The sequence below is a fragment of the Micropterus dolomieu genome, linkage group LG13, assembly GCF_021292245.1.
Source record: "Micropterus dolomieu isolate WLL.071019.BEF.003 ecotype Adirondacks linkage group LG13, ASM2129224v1, whole genome shotgun sequence".
Lineage (NCBI taxonomy): Eukaryota > Metazoa > Chordata > Actinopteri > Centrarchiformes > Centrarchidae > Micropterus > Micropterus dolomieu.
In genome coordinates, this window is record NC_060162.1 from 18559933 (window position 1) to 18576144 (window position 16212).

Sequence of the window (16212 nt, forward strand, 5' to 3'; positions counted from 1 at the left end):
GGGAACATCCATCTCTGTGTGTGTGTGTGTGTGTGTGTGTGTGTGTGTGTGTGTGTGTGTGTGTGTGTGTGTGTGTGTGTGTGTGTATGTGTGCGTGCGTGCGTGCGTGCGTGCGTGCGTGCGTGCGTGCGTGCGTGAAACAGGAAGAGAGAGAGCAATTGATGAACTCTGTAGAGCAAGGTTATTGATTAATGAAAACATAGATTGAGTTAATTGGACCTCTTTACAGCACATGACCTTATCACTCCAATTACTGATATAGAGAATAGCCGTGTACGGGGGAAAGACTAATGATCATGAAGTCAGGAATGAAGTGCAGGTAAGAATGCTGAAGCACAGTACTGTGAACGGTGAGATTAATTTAATTGAATTAAAAAAGGCTAAGACAAAACTAAGAGTAAGCAATTCTGTATATTTCAAATCCCGTGGTACAATAAAATAAGTGCATAATAATGCCAAAGAGGAGGAACTAAGCTAACAAATTCCATCAGCAGAATGTCTGAAAATTTCTTAGGTTTTTTCATTAACAGATTAATTGGAATAACAAAAAAGAAACACAGATAGCTTGTTTTGTTTTGTCTGACAAACAGTACAAAACCCAGTGGAATAAAATTTACATTTATATAAAACAAAGAAAAGCAGCAAATTGCCTTGACCGTTCATTTGATCTTAGTCACATATTCTCCCTAGGTGTCAGAGACTCAGTGTCCCACACAAACCGACCAGGCAACCCCTCCCCGACGGCTGAACCGCCAGTCCTACTGGACCTTCCTGAAAACAGATCTACTGTCCTGTAAGTAGATGGTCTGGTGTCTTTTTTTAGTGCAACACAAAGAACTCAACTCAACTATGTGTTTGTCAAACACATGAAATAATCCACTTCAACCTCTTCAGCAATAATGCTTCATCCCCTCTCTCTTTCCCTTTCCTAGCCCTCTTAAACACACACACTTGTCTTCTTTTCCAATCTCCCCCAGGCCCCCTTTTTTTTTCACTGTGCACTGCCTTAGTGAAGGTGGTGGAGCAAAGACTGTAGTAAATGTCCCCTATAGATAAACACAGAAAGGCAGTAAAAGTAAAAAGACCCACTAGCAATCCTACAATGCTACAGTGCCGAGGCCCTAGAACAGGGTTTCCAACCTTTTTTATTAGATTTACCCCCACAGCCCTGCCAGTTGAACTCAAGTCATCATCGTTCCAAATGTTCATTTGAACTGATTTTAAACAGCATTTTAATTTACTTTTAAAATTGTAAAACTTGTTCTAATGGTGAAATCTGAAATGACAGAAACCATGTTTTTTTACTAGTCCAAAATAACATTACAAGAAGACATAGGAAAATTGCTTAAAACATACTGACATTGGGACATTAAGATAAGTATAGTACTGTACAGCAGTGTATATTGAACTTGGGTAAGAGGTAAACAAATAAAGTGGGGAGATTGACCACACTAATTGCATGCCAGGGAGGGAGGCTCAGGGATGGCAGCAGGAGAGCAGGGTCCACTCAAGAGTCATAATCTTAAATGAATATTATTTGAGAAAGATTAAAAAAGGGATGGTATCTAGGTATTTTGTAGGAGTTTTTGCGGTGGGCCACCCCAAAAGGGGATCGGCTGCTAAACTTCCCATTGGGATTGACCCCAGACCTGTAGGAGGTAGCCAATCCAATGTTGGATGGTGAAGTTTTTACATTACATTTATATTTACATTTATTAATTTAGCTGACACTTTTATCCAAAGCGACTTACAATTGCTTTTTTATGTCAGAGGTCACATGCATCTGGAGCAACTAGGGGTTAAGTGTCTTGCTCAGGGACACATTGTTGGATGTTTCACAGTGAGGAATTGACCCCAGGTCTCTCACACCAAAGGCATGTGTCTTATCCACTGCTCCATCACCACCCCACACACCCCCATGTTTTGTTTTGTTTTGCTTGTTTTTTCTCATTTTCTTCTCTGTTTGTCTTTTCCCCCCCCCTTTGTTGATGTTTCTCTTTTTTCAGCCCAATCTTAGCCCTTATTATTTTATTTTATGTAACCATTTCTACCTCAGGGTTAGAAAGTCAAGCATCCTTGCCCACACTTGCCAACCTTCCCGATTTTCACGGGAGACCTGATTCCCTGTATTTCTCCCGATTTATGACAAATGTTCACAACAATGTGTCCTTTTCATTGCCCTCATTATCATTTCTGGCACAGTTTCTGGCACTGTACAGTTCATGTAAGCCCTTCAACTCTCTCTGTATACGGTTTCCAACCGGACAACTAGCGAGCACATGACGAGAGTACTTTTAACAAACAATTAACACTGTTTATTCATTACGTTTATCTAACCATTTTAACTGTTACTTTTAGACCCTTTTCACGCATTAGTTTTAGCTATCTGTTTTAGCCATGTATCCATTACTTTTGGCTAACTGTTTCAACTGTTGGGTTTGAGATCTGTTGGTTGGTTTTCAACTGTTACGTTTAACTAATTCAACCATTCACTCATTATGTCTAGCTATCCATTTTAACCATGCATCCATTAGTTTTAGCTAACTGTTTCAACTTCCCTGCTTACTTGCTACTCTTGTCACACTCAAGACAGGTGTTACAGAACGTGGATATATTTTTTTAATTGAATCACAATTTCTGTTTAATCAAATTAACTCTACAATCTTTCAACATTACCCCCTGGCACCTGCAGAAGTAACCTCTGGGGTACAAGTAGCCTCAATTGGGAATCGCTGCTCTAGGAAAACTAGAAACATATAAAGATTGGCTTAAACTTTACACACACACACACACACACACACACACACACACACAGGTCATTGGCTCTTCATCTGAGCACGAGTGTGCTCAGTGTCATGGCATTGTGCTGGTGCTAAAGGCTGATAGACCTTCACAATAAGTACATTTCATCCTCCAGCCACCATTACCACAAATTTCATGACCATCTGGGCATTTACTGACCATTTGGCTTTTGGGGGGTATTAAAGAGAGAGATAATAGTCAAAATTTTCAAAAGACAGTGGATGAAGGGATATGTGCAGGTGGATATTTTGGTCAAACAGTGATGATTAAGGTAAGATCATCACGTAATTCATCCTCCGTTATTGTCTGGAACAATAACTTGGACAGACCAACAGGCTCAACCTATATGCACAGCAGTGCTGCGTGTCAGTCAGACTACACAGCACATGAACCTAAGTGAATTTTGAGTGATGACCTGGATTCAGGAGTCTAGACATTCCTCACAGCAGAACTAGCCACAATAAAATATCTTATTATATTATCTTATATTGCCAGGACTATATGTCTTATACTTTCCTACACAGCACAGTAACTCTTTGAACATGTATTTCTGTTAACTTGCCATTGTACTAACCTTATAGATTTTGATATGTTAATTATAATCAAACATCAACAGTGCCTGGTTGCTTTTCAACTGCATCAACTGTACTCTCGGTCTCTTGAATTAATAGGCTCAAGAGGGGGCAGCTTGCTTAGGGAGTGTTTCAAACTACGCTGACAACAAAACCCAGTGCTGGCTGACCTCCATGCACTCACACTAACATACAAAGAGTATGCAGCAGTTCTAAACTAAGCAGGTCTATAAAATCCTCTTTTCGTCCCTACTATTGGCCTTTCACTGCACTCATTACTCATTTTTCACCACTTCCTTCTGGTCATGACCTGTGGAAAAGCTGAATTATACTTGACAAGGGTCACAAATGCTGACCGCTAGGCAGAGGTGTCGTGTTAAAAGAGCTCTGAATGGAGATCTTTGTTGATAATACAAGAGTGGGCTCCCACTCACAGTGGCAGCCCTGTGGTGCTAATGGCTTCATCATTGGCATGCCGACCACGTCAGTGCTTTAAATCACTTATTAGCCCCGGGGATAAATGCACTGGGGGATCTCACTGTGTCAGCGTGAATTCATTTCATGTTTCATGTTTAGCCTATTTAATTGAAGAAAACACATGCACATGCATGCACAGTCAGACTCTCTCAGTAGGTGGCTGCAATAATCACATAGTTGGGTTTTTTTGGTATGCAAATGGCTTTAAGTGGTTTTGGTATTTATTCGTGAACTGCTAACCCTACAAGTGAAGTTGTTTTATGTTTATATAAAAAATAGGTATGTATGTATATAGCCTGTAAATGTATTTCTTGTTTTTTTTGAACAAATAAAACTTCGTTCCTCTTTCTCTGTTCTATTCTCTTCAACTTTTCTTTCCTCCTTCCTCCAACTTTCCTCTCTCAGGCTGGCGCGAGATGCCCCTGACAGATGCACCAGTCACTTTGATGCCGTGGCCCAAATACGAGGGGAGGCCTTCTTTTTCAAAGGTACTCAAGTCTAAAGGGAGAAAGTGAACAAGAGAGACAGACGGACAGAGATAGAGAGTGAGGTGAATGGAGAGGAGATAAAAGTGAAAGAGAAAGGGAGGGGCTAGGCACAGGACAGAGTGGTGGCTCCAGCGATCAATAAAAAGCTGAGTCATGTGTGGCTCCCAGGCCTTGTATCACAGACTCACACTGTCACATATGCTGCAGTCCAAAACAAAATAGCGCCATACAGCAACATTCTGGCCCCTGTTTTGCTGTATATTTATTATCTGCTGAGCTAGAAATTATTGTTTTAGGCTTATTGGCCAGTGTGGCTAGTATATTTACAAAGCACGACGGTTATCACAGCCACAACATGTTAAATAAAGTTATACTGAAAATTATTTCATAATGACAACAGTATGATGTGTATTGGATAAGGTTCCCCTTCTTGCTAATTAGTTACACCTCTCCTCCACGCCTCCTAACAAGGCAACAAAATTATTATTTTTAAAGAGAATTTTTAAAACCCCTTTCATAGTTATTGTTTGAGCTTTAGTTCATCTATAAGCCATGGTGACAGGAAGGAGGGGTACAACCTGTGATAAGATTACTGCAGACACAGGGCACTGTGTTTTAACTAAACATAGTTTTTCTTGTAATACACTCCTACAGGATATTGTGAAGAAGTTCCAAGCTCTAACCACTTCCTGTCTGTCATAGGGAAGTACTTTTGGCGACTAACTCGAGAGAAGCACTTGGTGTCTCTTCGTCCGGCTCAGATCCATCGCTTCTGGAGGGGCCTTCCCCCCAATCTGGACAGTGTGGATGCTGTGTATGAGAGGCCTGGGGACCACAAAATAGTCTTTTTCAAAGGTAAATATCTGATTTCAAGCTTATCTTACTCTAGCATCCATATTGTATTTGTCAGTGTGAATTTAGTTGACTGACCAGGCATACATTTGCTTTCTTGCAGCTCCATATCAAACACAATCGACATTAATGCACTTTTGTCAATAGTAGGCTGGACTATTGTAATGCTTTCTTTTCTGGTCTACCAAAAAAGCCATAGATCAACTTCAACTTGTACAAAATTCAGCTGCTCGTGTGCTGATCAGGACCAGAAGGAAAGTACACACATTACACACTGTTTTACAGTCACTGCACTGGCTACCTTTGAGTTTCAGAACTGATCTTAAGATTATTTTATTGGGCTACAAATCAATAAATGGTCTCGCTCCCAACTACTTGTCTGACATGGTTTTAAGAAATGTACCCACTACATCCCTCAGGTCCTATGGTAATGGGTTATTCCTAAGGTCCTGGCTTACACCCACAGTGAAGAAGCTCTTAACCACTATGGCCCCAGCCTGTAGAAAGGTCTGCCGGAGGACCTGGTGGGAGCAGAGTGTGGAATAGAGTCTTTTATTTTGAGTGTGTTTACTTTAATATGCACTTTAATGTAACTTTTATGTTGTACTTTATTTTATTCATTTTAAATGGTTTTTTTAATTTAAACTTCCTTTTTAACTCATGTATGTTCAGCACTTCTATGTGACTTATAAACACAACTATATAAATAAATTGATTGATTGATGTATTTTTAAATGTTGCTATAGTAATTGGGTGGATACATTCCAAACTATGAAGGTGTTATTTTTCCCTTTAATTCAAACCTCTGTGTCCACCCTCTTCAGGTCTAAAGTACTGGGTATTTAAAGACAATAACGTGGAGGAGGGTTACCCTCGCCCAATCACTGACTTTGGCCTACCCTTGGAGGGCGTGGATGCAGCGTTCGTCTGGCTACACAACGACAAAACCTACTTCTTCAAGGACAGCCACTACTGGCGCTACGATGACCACCTGAGGCGCATGGACCTGGGATACCCTAAAGACAGCACGCTTTGGAAGGGGCTGCCATCACAACTGGATGACGCCATGAGGTGGTCTGATGGTGAGTGGCCATAACTTAGTTATAACTTAGGCCACAATTATGGACTGGGTGTAACATTCATGAGAAGATTCAGTAAAAGAATGGCTCTGAATGCCAAAAACATTGAAAACATTTTCATCTTTATGCTCTGTACATATTTAGCTACATTAGTTTTAAAAATTTAAACATGGGGGGAGGGGTAGTGTAAAACGATCTCAAATTGCTGTAAATTGTTGTTAATAACTATTATTTATTTATATATTTATATAACCATATATATATGTATATGTATCCTCTCTCACTGGGATTGCTTAAAGCTCCTCATAATGTATGGAGCGTTTCACCCCAAATCCAGCACCCTGAGACTGTACACCAAGCATAGCGAGGGAGGCCGAGGGCTAGTGAGTGTCAAGACCACTGTCCAGGATGAAACGACAAAGATCCAAGAGTACATCAGGAAGATGGTCCCCAAAGATGAAGGGCTTAGTGAATACCTCAGTTAGCAGAGACCCGAGGGTGAGGACAAGGAAGATGAAGAACCTTCATGGAGGGACAAGCACGGAATGTACCACAGACAAATAGAGGAAGTGGCTGATATCAAGATATCCTACCAGTGGCTGGAAAAGTCTGGACTGAAGGACAGCACAGAAGCACTAATCAGGGCGGCACAAGAACAGGCACTCAGTACAAGATCAATAGAGGCTGGGGTCTACCTGAGACAGTACAGCACATAACAGCAGGGTGTAAGATGCAGGCAGGAAGTGCGTACATGGAACGCCATAACCAGGTAGCTGGCATAGTGACAGGAACATCTGCCATGAGTATGGACTGGAAGTCCCAAGGTCAAAATGGAAGACACTTCCTAAGGTAGTTGAGAATGACCGAGCTAAGATCTTGTGGGACTTCAAGATCCAGTCTGACAAACTGGTGATGGCTAACCAACCAGACATCGTGTTGATCGACAAACAGCAGAAGAAGGCTGCAGTGATAGATGTGGCAATCCCAAGCGACATCAAGAAGGAAAACGAGAAGCTTGAGAAATACCAAGGGCTGAAAGAGGAGCTAGAAAAGATGTGGAAAGTAAGAGCAACAGTGGTGCCAGTGATAATCGGAGCACTGGGGGCTGTGACCCCCAAACTGGGAGAGTGGCTACAGCAGATTCCAGGTAAAACATCAGAGGTCTCTGTCCAGAAGAGTGCAGCCCTAGGAACAGCTAAGATACTGCGCAGAACCCTCAAACTCCCAGGCCTCTGGTAGAGGACCCGAGCTTGAGGATGACACATACCACCCCGCAAGGGGTGAGAGGGGGATTTTTCATACATATACATATATATATACATATATATATATTAGATAGATAGATTAGATATAATTCTTATTAAAAAGAAATATCAATATCGTGCACTCCCGCGACACGATCCCAGATAAGCGGATGAAGATGGATGGAATATCGTGCACTGTTCAGTATGACGTCATTATATACACTGACCTCTCTGAGCTCTGCGTCCCTGTGTAGGAGAGGCCACACTTATCATTTAGCTGTTTCAATGTATGCAAACTAATATTGATGAGTCCCCCCCAGATGCTTAAGGCCCCCACTGAGTGGAAAGCTACATAAAATGTGAACACAGCTTTATAAAGCCTTATGTGACTCTAAAGGGAACTGTGAAAAGTCAGGGGGAATTGCATCACTCATGGAAATATAAAACATGCTCAAGCATACTGTTAGTGTGGAATTTGGCAGAAGTGGACATTCTTTAAGCCTGCAGCACTAGCTGGCAGCTCTGCTTCTAAATGCTACACATAATTAGCTTAGCTTACCTGATCATACATCAAATCCACAATAATACCTGCAGCAACATTTTGGGAGCTTTTTATAAATCTAATGATAATTTTTTATCATTAATTTTTATCATTCAACAAATAACAGCATCAGTGAAGTGAACACTGTACACTAACTGCACACATACACACACACACACACATAGACACATACGTCCATACAAAAACTCATGAAGATATATAGGCACTTGGCGAAAAAACATAATCAGTGACCCATGAAAGGTGAGCTGTGGTTATGGAAGATGAACTGTAGAACAGTACGTTTGCCTTTAGGGACCCTTCGGATGCAAGTTTTCGGACAACAAACTTTTTAGATTACAGGCGTTGAGTCAGTCTACCAGAAAGAGTTTGTAAGACTGGAATCTCAGCTTGCCAACAACAGCCTTGACCTTTACACTGCAAACATAGTGGAAAGCCGTGTTGGGTGTTATGACTCCAGAAGCCGGTCTCCCCTTATTAATCTATGCTGCCACTGTGAGCTCAGTGGAGTTAGATTCATGGGGGGGCACCCTATATGAAAAACGCTAAAATGGGATGACACGCTCGCTAATCTAATCAAGAAGGTCTAACAGAGAATGTTCCTCCTGCATTAACCTCCATAGATCCATCTTCTGATACGGTTGAGCAGTCAGTTGGCTTGCAGTTCTCTTCTGTAAAAGATCCGGATGGCATAAGAGCAAGAAAAAAGCCATTGAAAGACAGGGCTAATTTTAGCCCTTTTGGGCAGCTGTGCATTTTGCTGACTGCCCCCTGGCATACAGCTTCAGTGCATCAGTCCCCCACTACACTATGTGCACAATTATTTGGCAAGTATTATTTCTATGCACATTTTCCAACTCCTAACCATATAAACGTGAATGCTCAATTGGAGTTAATAATTTATATGTGATATGTGCTTGTTTAATGAGGGAGGGAGTGGCAAAAGTGAACGACACCTTAGATCAAGGTGAGCATGATTATTAGGCAGCTTCATTACCTCAGGTAAAATAGGCCAAAGCAGAGATTTAACTGACACAGAAAAGTCAAACATTGTAAAATGCCATTGCCATGCAACACTCTTTTGAGGCGTGACAACCAGACAATCAAACATTTTGTTGTGAATAGTCAGCTGGGGCACACAAAGTGCATGGAGAAGAAAAGGCGCAAATGAACTGCAAAAGACTTGAGTAGATTTAAACGTGAAACTACCAGGAACCTCCAATGCCACCAAATTCCAGAACCACAACCTACCTGGAGTGTCCAGAAGTACAAGGTGCCAAGTGCTCAGAGAGAAATGAGATTGACTCTTGATGGACCAGATGGATGGGCCCGTGGCTGGAACACTGATGAACACAGAACCATTTTGACTCATGTGCCAGCAAGGTGGAGGAGGGGTACTGTTATGGGCTGCTATCATTAAGGATGTGATAATTGGACCTTTTGGGGTTGAAGATGGACTGAAGCTCAACTTCCCAAACCTACTGCCAGTTGCTGGAAGATACGTTCTTTAAGCAGTGGTACAGGAAGAAGCCCTCAGCAATCAGGTCATAATCTTTATGCAGGACAAAGCTCCATCACATGCCTCCAAGTACTCCACTGCTTGGCTAGCCAGCAAGGACATCAAAGATGCCCAATTAATGGGCCCGCTTTCCTCACCTGACTTGAATCCTATTGAGAACTTGTGGGCCTTTCTTAAAAGTCAGATTTACTGTCAGGGAAGACAGTACACCTCTTCGAACAGCATTTGGGAGGCTGCGGTTGCTGCTTCAGTGAAAGTTGATAGTGAACAGATCAAGAAACTGACCGACTCCATGGATGGAAGGCTCAAAAAATTTTTTTTGATTGTTACGTTGCGTTGTTACACTTACTCTACTACTAAAAAACAGAAAATAAACAGGATAGAAATTATTCTGGTAATGTAGTTGCCTAATAAAGACAAAACTCACTTTTCGTAAGTTAAACATTCAGGTTTGAGTTTCAGTTATAATAACTGTGCATGCAGTGTATCTGCACTGCCATCAGTTACTTCCCTGCAACCATCATCTCTCCTATCAGCATCCCAGTGGCACACATAAGTATACACACTGTAAACTGAACCATCCAAATTTGCATATAGAGGCTAATTTAAGCTTTTCTGACTGATAACATGACCAGATTCTTTTTACGTTTGTGTGTGTTGGACTTCCAATTGGCAGGGTGAATCTACAATATGTGTTTGCTGCTATTTTGATCTGACTCGCACTTTTCATTTCAGTCTTGAATTGTGTAATGTGTCCAGATAAAACTAGAAATGTGCATTCAGGCACAGTTTTAATAATACAAATCATGGGATCATTTGTTCTAAGTGGAACACACAAATGATTAGAAAGTATGCAGTGATCATTAGTATTTATATCTTCTGAGCATTAACATGTGACAGTGTTTTAAATCACTGTTTTAGATGGACACTGCCCTCACTATGCGGCCCGCAGCTTAGGCATTCATGCTGTAGCAGTAGCCATGCTGGGAATAACAGGTATTTTATCAGGCTCCCAAGTTGTTTCTGCTCATCTCCACTTTCAGCCTGAACAGTTTGTTAAGCTTCGACGCGTGAGCACCATCCTCACACAGACTGCAGCCTGCAGTATATGAGTTGGTTGTGCTTCTCAGTGACCACAGCCAAGGCTATTTTCTTTTTGAGACTGTCCCACTCATCTGTTGTCACTGAGTGTTCGCGCATGAGAAATGTTTCATTGTGGCAGCATGGGCTCTGCCTTCTGTTCGTAGATAATTGAACTGGTCTGGAGGAAAACATGTTCATATTATTTGGGATTTGTTAAGCGATTTGCAGTACTGTTTCAGATCACAACATATTTCTGAGCAAATATTAATATCAGGTCTCAGAGCTGTGACACAGGTCACAGTGGTTGGATGGGAGCTGTTTAATTTAGTACAAGAAACATTCATGGAATATTCCTGAATGTCAACATAATGATCAGGATAAAAGAAACATTCACAGGAGCAGAGTTCATACTCATTGCATTTAAGACCGCTTTGAGGCATTTACACGAGTGTACAACTTAGTAAAATAGTTTTGTCAGCATGAATTGGACCAGTCATTAAAGAAAGCCCAAGGTGATATTGACACACAACAATTTGAATTAACAACTGATACACCAATAAAAAGCAGAACTTCAAATGCATATTTAGTTTATATTATTCAATCAGTGTGTGTGATGATGCGTGCGGATTCCTCCCTTCATATCTGTCTCCTTCACCTTCCTTTAAACCTTCTCCTAACCTCCCCCTACCTTTTTTACTTCTCTTCATTCTCCGGACATGGCTAGCTTTATAGGGGGAGGGGGGCTAATGTGGTCATTATTGGAGCATGTCACACCTGAATCTGCCATGTCAGTAAACTTTACAGACTATGTGCATCTGTGCATGTAAAACATTCTGGTCTTTTGCCTGGTATAAAATGTCTACTGCCTTCTATAAAACCCACGCATAATGTCAAAATGCATGTGTGTGTGTGTGTGTGTGTGTGTGAGTGTGTGTGTGTGTGTGTGTGTGTGTGTGTGTGTGTGTGTGTGTGTGTGTGAGAGAGTGTTCCCAGCTGGCCCTGTGTAATTATGTGTAGCATTAACATAACATTACCCATTATGAGGAGTAATTATTAGTGTGTACCGAAAACATGAGTAGTTGACTTTCACTGAGTAGTTCTATTATAAAATGTTTGACACTTTGATGCTTCTTGTTTTCCCTTTAAACTTTATTTTGATAGAGAACACACCATGTACAATTGAATTTCTTTTAATGTTTCTCTCACAGGGAGACCTTGAAAATTGAATTAATAAGCTCACTGAGATTTAGACTTTGGCTGAACAGGTTGAGAGAGCCTGTTTCGTAACTTGATTTAATCACTGTGCAGCATGGGAGGATGTGGAGGATAATAGTACATGACCTAATGTACAAAATATGGAATAAATCAATAAGGCAGCTGTCATACTATCAATCAAAACCTTTGATGAGATTAACAGTAATGAACACTTAAGCCATTTTTCATTGCTTTAAGTATGTAAACTGGCCAAAACATTAACATTTATTAAAACTTAAGTTTAACCCTGTCAGTGCAAGTAGAATGCCGCGTTAGGTCCACTGTACAAACGAGCACAAGAATCTTGCTGCAAAACATGCACATGACAGTTGTTCACTTAATAACAGTAACAGATGTAATTAGACTGGTTAGATTCTTTAGTAAACTATTCACATTCTTGGTGTTGACTCTTGACACAAAATGTTAGAGGCGTGGTTTGATTGAGTAAAACCTGAGTGAAAGTTAAGTTACCGTTGCCCTTGTCAGTTTTTGCTTGTGTTAGTCATCAACTACTACCTCATTTTCAAATAGCCTGAAAAAGAAAATGTGTAATCCTTCCATATTTGAAGCTTATAAGAGACATTAAGAGGCACATAGATAGAAAAATTCTAGTTTTTGGCCTGGAACTGAAAGGGTTTAAAATGACATAAGTTGTAATGTGTTTAAGGGTTAATTAACTCAATTGTGTATAAGAAATTACACTTTAAAATGATCTGCTTGATACTGACATTTCCTTTGACTAGACAAGGGCCTTAGATCTGGAGTTGGTTCCTAGGTGCTGGAGAAAGGTTGCCTGCTGTTACTAAGCAATTGCAATAGGTCACATGCTGAGGGCACATTACCTTCCCATGTGGATTAATAATGTGTAATAGTGTTTGCTTTAACTTGCACTATTTTGGCAGCCTTTACCAAGCAAATCCCCTTCAAGGAGTGCCTCCACTATTTGGCTGCACAGATTAGGCTTTGATAAAGCACTTGTGGATGTTCAAAACTGGCACTAAAACAACTAATTAGCAGGAGGTGTTTGGCCCTTCTTTCAGGCCGCTCTCAATGGGAGCAAGCGACACCAACTCTCTCCCCTGCAGCACCTCCCAGCTGAATGTGTGGAAGCTCTCTTCCCTGTCAGGTATTTAGAGGTCTGTGTTGTGTCTGAGCTTTCGCCAGCTTCACAGGTCCTGCTCCAAGCTCTTTGATGATTGTGTGTTTCCATTCTTTGGAAAGACACATAAAAATGCTTGTATTTATATACACAAGAACACACAAATTCATATTTACACGCACCTTTTTGGGCCAGGAAACTGGAGACGCATCAAAGCCTTTATCTGCCTTTAGGCTGCTTCCACAAGCCTAGGATAAAGAGACAGACGTGAGATAGAGGCGAGGAGGAGAGCAGAGAAAAATGAAGACGATGTGCTGACAACTCCTGGTGCACAGTGAGAAATCACAGGTTCCGCAGGTGACTGTATATGTGGTGGACCCACAGGAGGAATGCTCAATGCTGGTGGTATTACTGATCCTAATAAAGACAGAAAGAAAGTTAAGACATGGATAAGAAATAATAAAATAATAAAAGGAGGAGAGAGATTGTATGATGAGAACAATGCTGAAGGGAAAGCAAAAATAAGTTATAAGAAGCAACAAAAGAGCAGCCGTGTTATAAATTTTGTTTTTCTCAATAATCTTGCTAAATATATTTGTTTGCTGTATTTTAAAACTTAATTTGCATCCTTGTTGCACTTTCATCTGCCTTAAGGGCAAAGACAAACTAAAGTTAGTATTTTATTCTGCTCTTCGTTCTTTTCTAGTGTTTTACTGTATTTCAAAACACACTAACACAACCTCGTGACCTGTCTCTCCCTCTCTCCGAAGGCTCGTCCTATTTCTTCAAGGGGAAGGAGTACTGGCGAGTGCCTGGCAGTGACATGGAGGCCGAAGCAGGATACCCCCGCCTCATCGCTAAAGACTGGCTGCTGTGCACCGAGATGCAGTCTGACTCTCCAGACACAGAGCCCAAAAGCACGGAGACGAGAGGCAACGTGCACCATCGCCCAGACCACGCAGAGAATGGATACGAGGTGTGCTCCTGCACCTCTGACACCGCCTCGCCTTTGGGCGCCCGCCCCTCCCCATCTCCCATGTGGCTGCTGCCACCCCTCTGGACGCTCTCGCTGGCCCTCCGCTCTGAACTGCTATGATGCCAAAGCAAGGGACAAGGTTCTCAAGCTGGGTGCAAGAAAGAGACTCTTTCAGTGGAGGGCCAGTGGACACTCAGTCTGAATACAAACTGGAAAATTGTGTTTCTATAAATATCAATTGATATGTTTTATGCTATTATTTTTCTGTTATTTATTTCACATGCCATTTGATGGTCATCTAAAGCGCCTTGCAGTATGGGTAGTACATACATACATTATCATATTATGACACAAGGGTATATCTAGTAGGCATCAATCCAGAGACAATGACAATGAGTTACACAGAACCACAAGTTCTGTCTCTTAGTTTTTTCTCGAATGGTGAAAATATCTTATCTTTGCAAGGAAGCTAATTGCGTGGGACTGTTCAGAAATGTGTTCACAACTCCCATTACAATTATTTTTTTTTATTATTTTTTCATGTACAACAAGTTTGCAGCAATAATGAATGACATCCTGGGATGTAGGCAGGTCAGTGGGTAAATGGCTCGGTAGTACTCTAACGCCTGTCCTGTAAATATTAAGCTATAGCTAGCAGCCACTTAGCTTAGCTTGGCTTGGCATAGCATAATGACTAGAAATGGGAGCAACAGCAAACCAGGCTCTGTCTATGGTAACAGAAAACTGAAGTGTAAAAACAACACATTGTGGTTTTACAAGCAGCTATTTGCTGATAGGTGGATTTTGTTACCTTCAGACAGAGCCAGGCTAGCAGTTTCCCATCTTCCATGGTAAGCTAAGCTAACCAGGTCCCAGCTGCAGGCTTTTATTTACCATACAGATTTGAGAATGGTATCGATCTTCTCATCCAACTCTCACCAAACTGTTGCGTTAAATAGTGCCTGGTAAGTAGAAACTCCTGCCAGGCTGCTTATTTCCTCCCAGTGTTCTCCACCAATCAAATGGTTATGTTTCAGTTTAGGTTGGTTACAGTTATGACCGTGATGGGGGTCTGAGTCTGAGTCCACCAGAGACAAGAGACAGTACGTTAACGCAGCCTGACAGGAAGAGCTGCCTGAAAGACTCAAAGCAGGGCAAATAATGACATACTCGAATATAGATACAGCAGTTAGACAGGTGACTGACACCCCGGCATGTATCTAGGCAGACAGGCGAAAAGTACCCTGGAATGTAGTGTAGATAGATAGTTAGGTTTACAGATGAATAGCCCCATGGGATGTTGACAGGAAGACAAATGAATGACAGGCTGGGATGTCGACAGGTAGATGAATGGCATTCAGGGCTGTAAACAGGTACACAGGCGAATGCCATCCGGTACATGAAGCAAAGGGAACCCTGGGCCGTAGGAAGTGAGACAAACTTTTTCAGTGTCGCTTAACGTCATTATCCTAGCTTAAATCCCTTACCTGAACTCCCACGCTCTTTGAGGAACTACTACTCATGTATCTCCATGAAATCATTTTCAGCCCTGACACAGAAGCATTCCCTGCCATTAAAAGAGGCAGTATTGGTTTTGTTGTATTTTTTGTAATTAATATGAATAGAAAAGTGATTCCATATCGCCTTTTAATCATATTTGAAGTTCACCAAGCCTTTTTCCTCACCGCCAGACAATTTCCTTCATCAAGTCAAGCTCTTTCTGGTGACTCGATTTGTTCTCTGATATATTTACCTACAATTTAAATATAGACACAGATATATTTGGGTTGAGATGTCCCATGGTCACTGAGAAACCATGTGAACTGTGTATATTTCAAGGTGTGTTTTCTAATGTAAAATATTTTTGTAGAAAAATAAAAGAATCTGAATGACTTTATTGGCTAACTGTGGTCACATGAATTTGTACTGAGACAGAATACTTGGAGTACTCAGTGTTGTGGCTGTGTGAGTGTGTAATTATTTAGTGTCATTGAAAAGGAGCCCAGCCTTGAAGACAGATGAAGGTAACATGACAGCTTGCAGACACCAACTGGGAGCCACTCTCCCATCCCACTGATGTTCTTAAGCATGTTTTCTCTTGTAGTGGTCACTGCTGTTCATCAGGAATGCAAACCACGTCATGTCAATCACACTCCGAGTGGTTTTGTGAACAGATTTGCAGGCAGAGGATTTTATAAATATATATAT

The 16212-nt window shown here is 41.3% G+C and overlaps 1 protein-coding gene across 3 annotated transcripts in view; it reads left to right on the forward strand.

Annotated features, from left to right (window-relative positions):
• mmp17a (matrix metallopeptidase 17a) overlaps positions 1 to 15901 on the forward strand; it is a 95191-nt gene extending 79290 nt beyond the window's left edge. For 2 of the 3 annotated variants that reach the window (XM_046067317.1, XM_046067316.1), the window contains 5 exons: positions 691 to 793; positions 4257 to 4339; positions 5042 to 5194; positions 6016 to 6273; positions 13799 to 15901. In XM_046067317.1, coding sequence (XP_045923273.1) covers positions 691 to 793; positions 4257 to 4339; positions 5042 to 5194; positions 6016 to 6273; positions 13799 to 14124 — 923 coding nt within the window. In that variant the 3' untranslated portion in view covers positions 14125 to 15901. Of the gene's footprint in view, positions 1 to 690; positions 794 to 4256; positions 4340 to 5041; positions 5195 to 5384; positions 5900 to 6015; positions 6274 to 13798 lie in introns of those variants that run through there. The other variant, XM_046067318.1, reaches the window with a different exon arrangement.
• Positions 15902 to 16212: the final 311 nt, after the last annotated feature.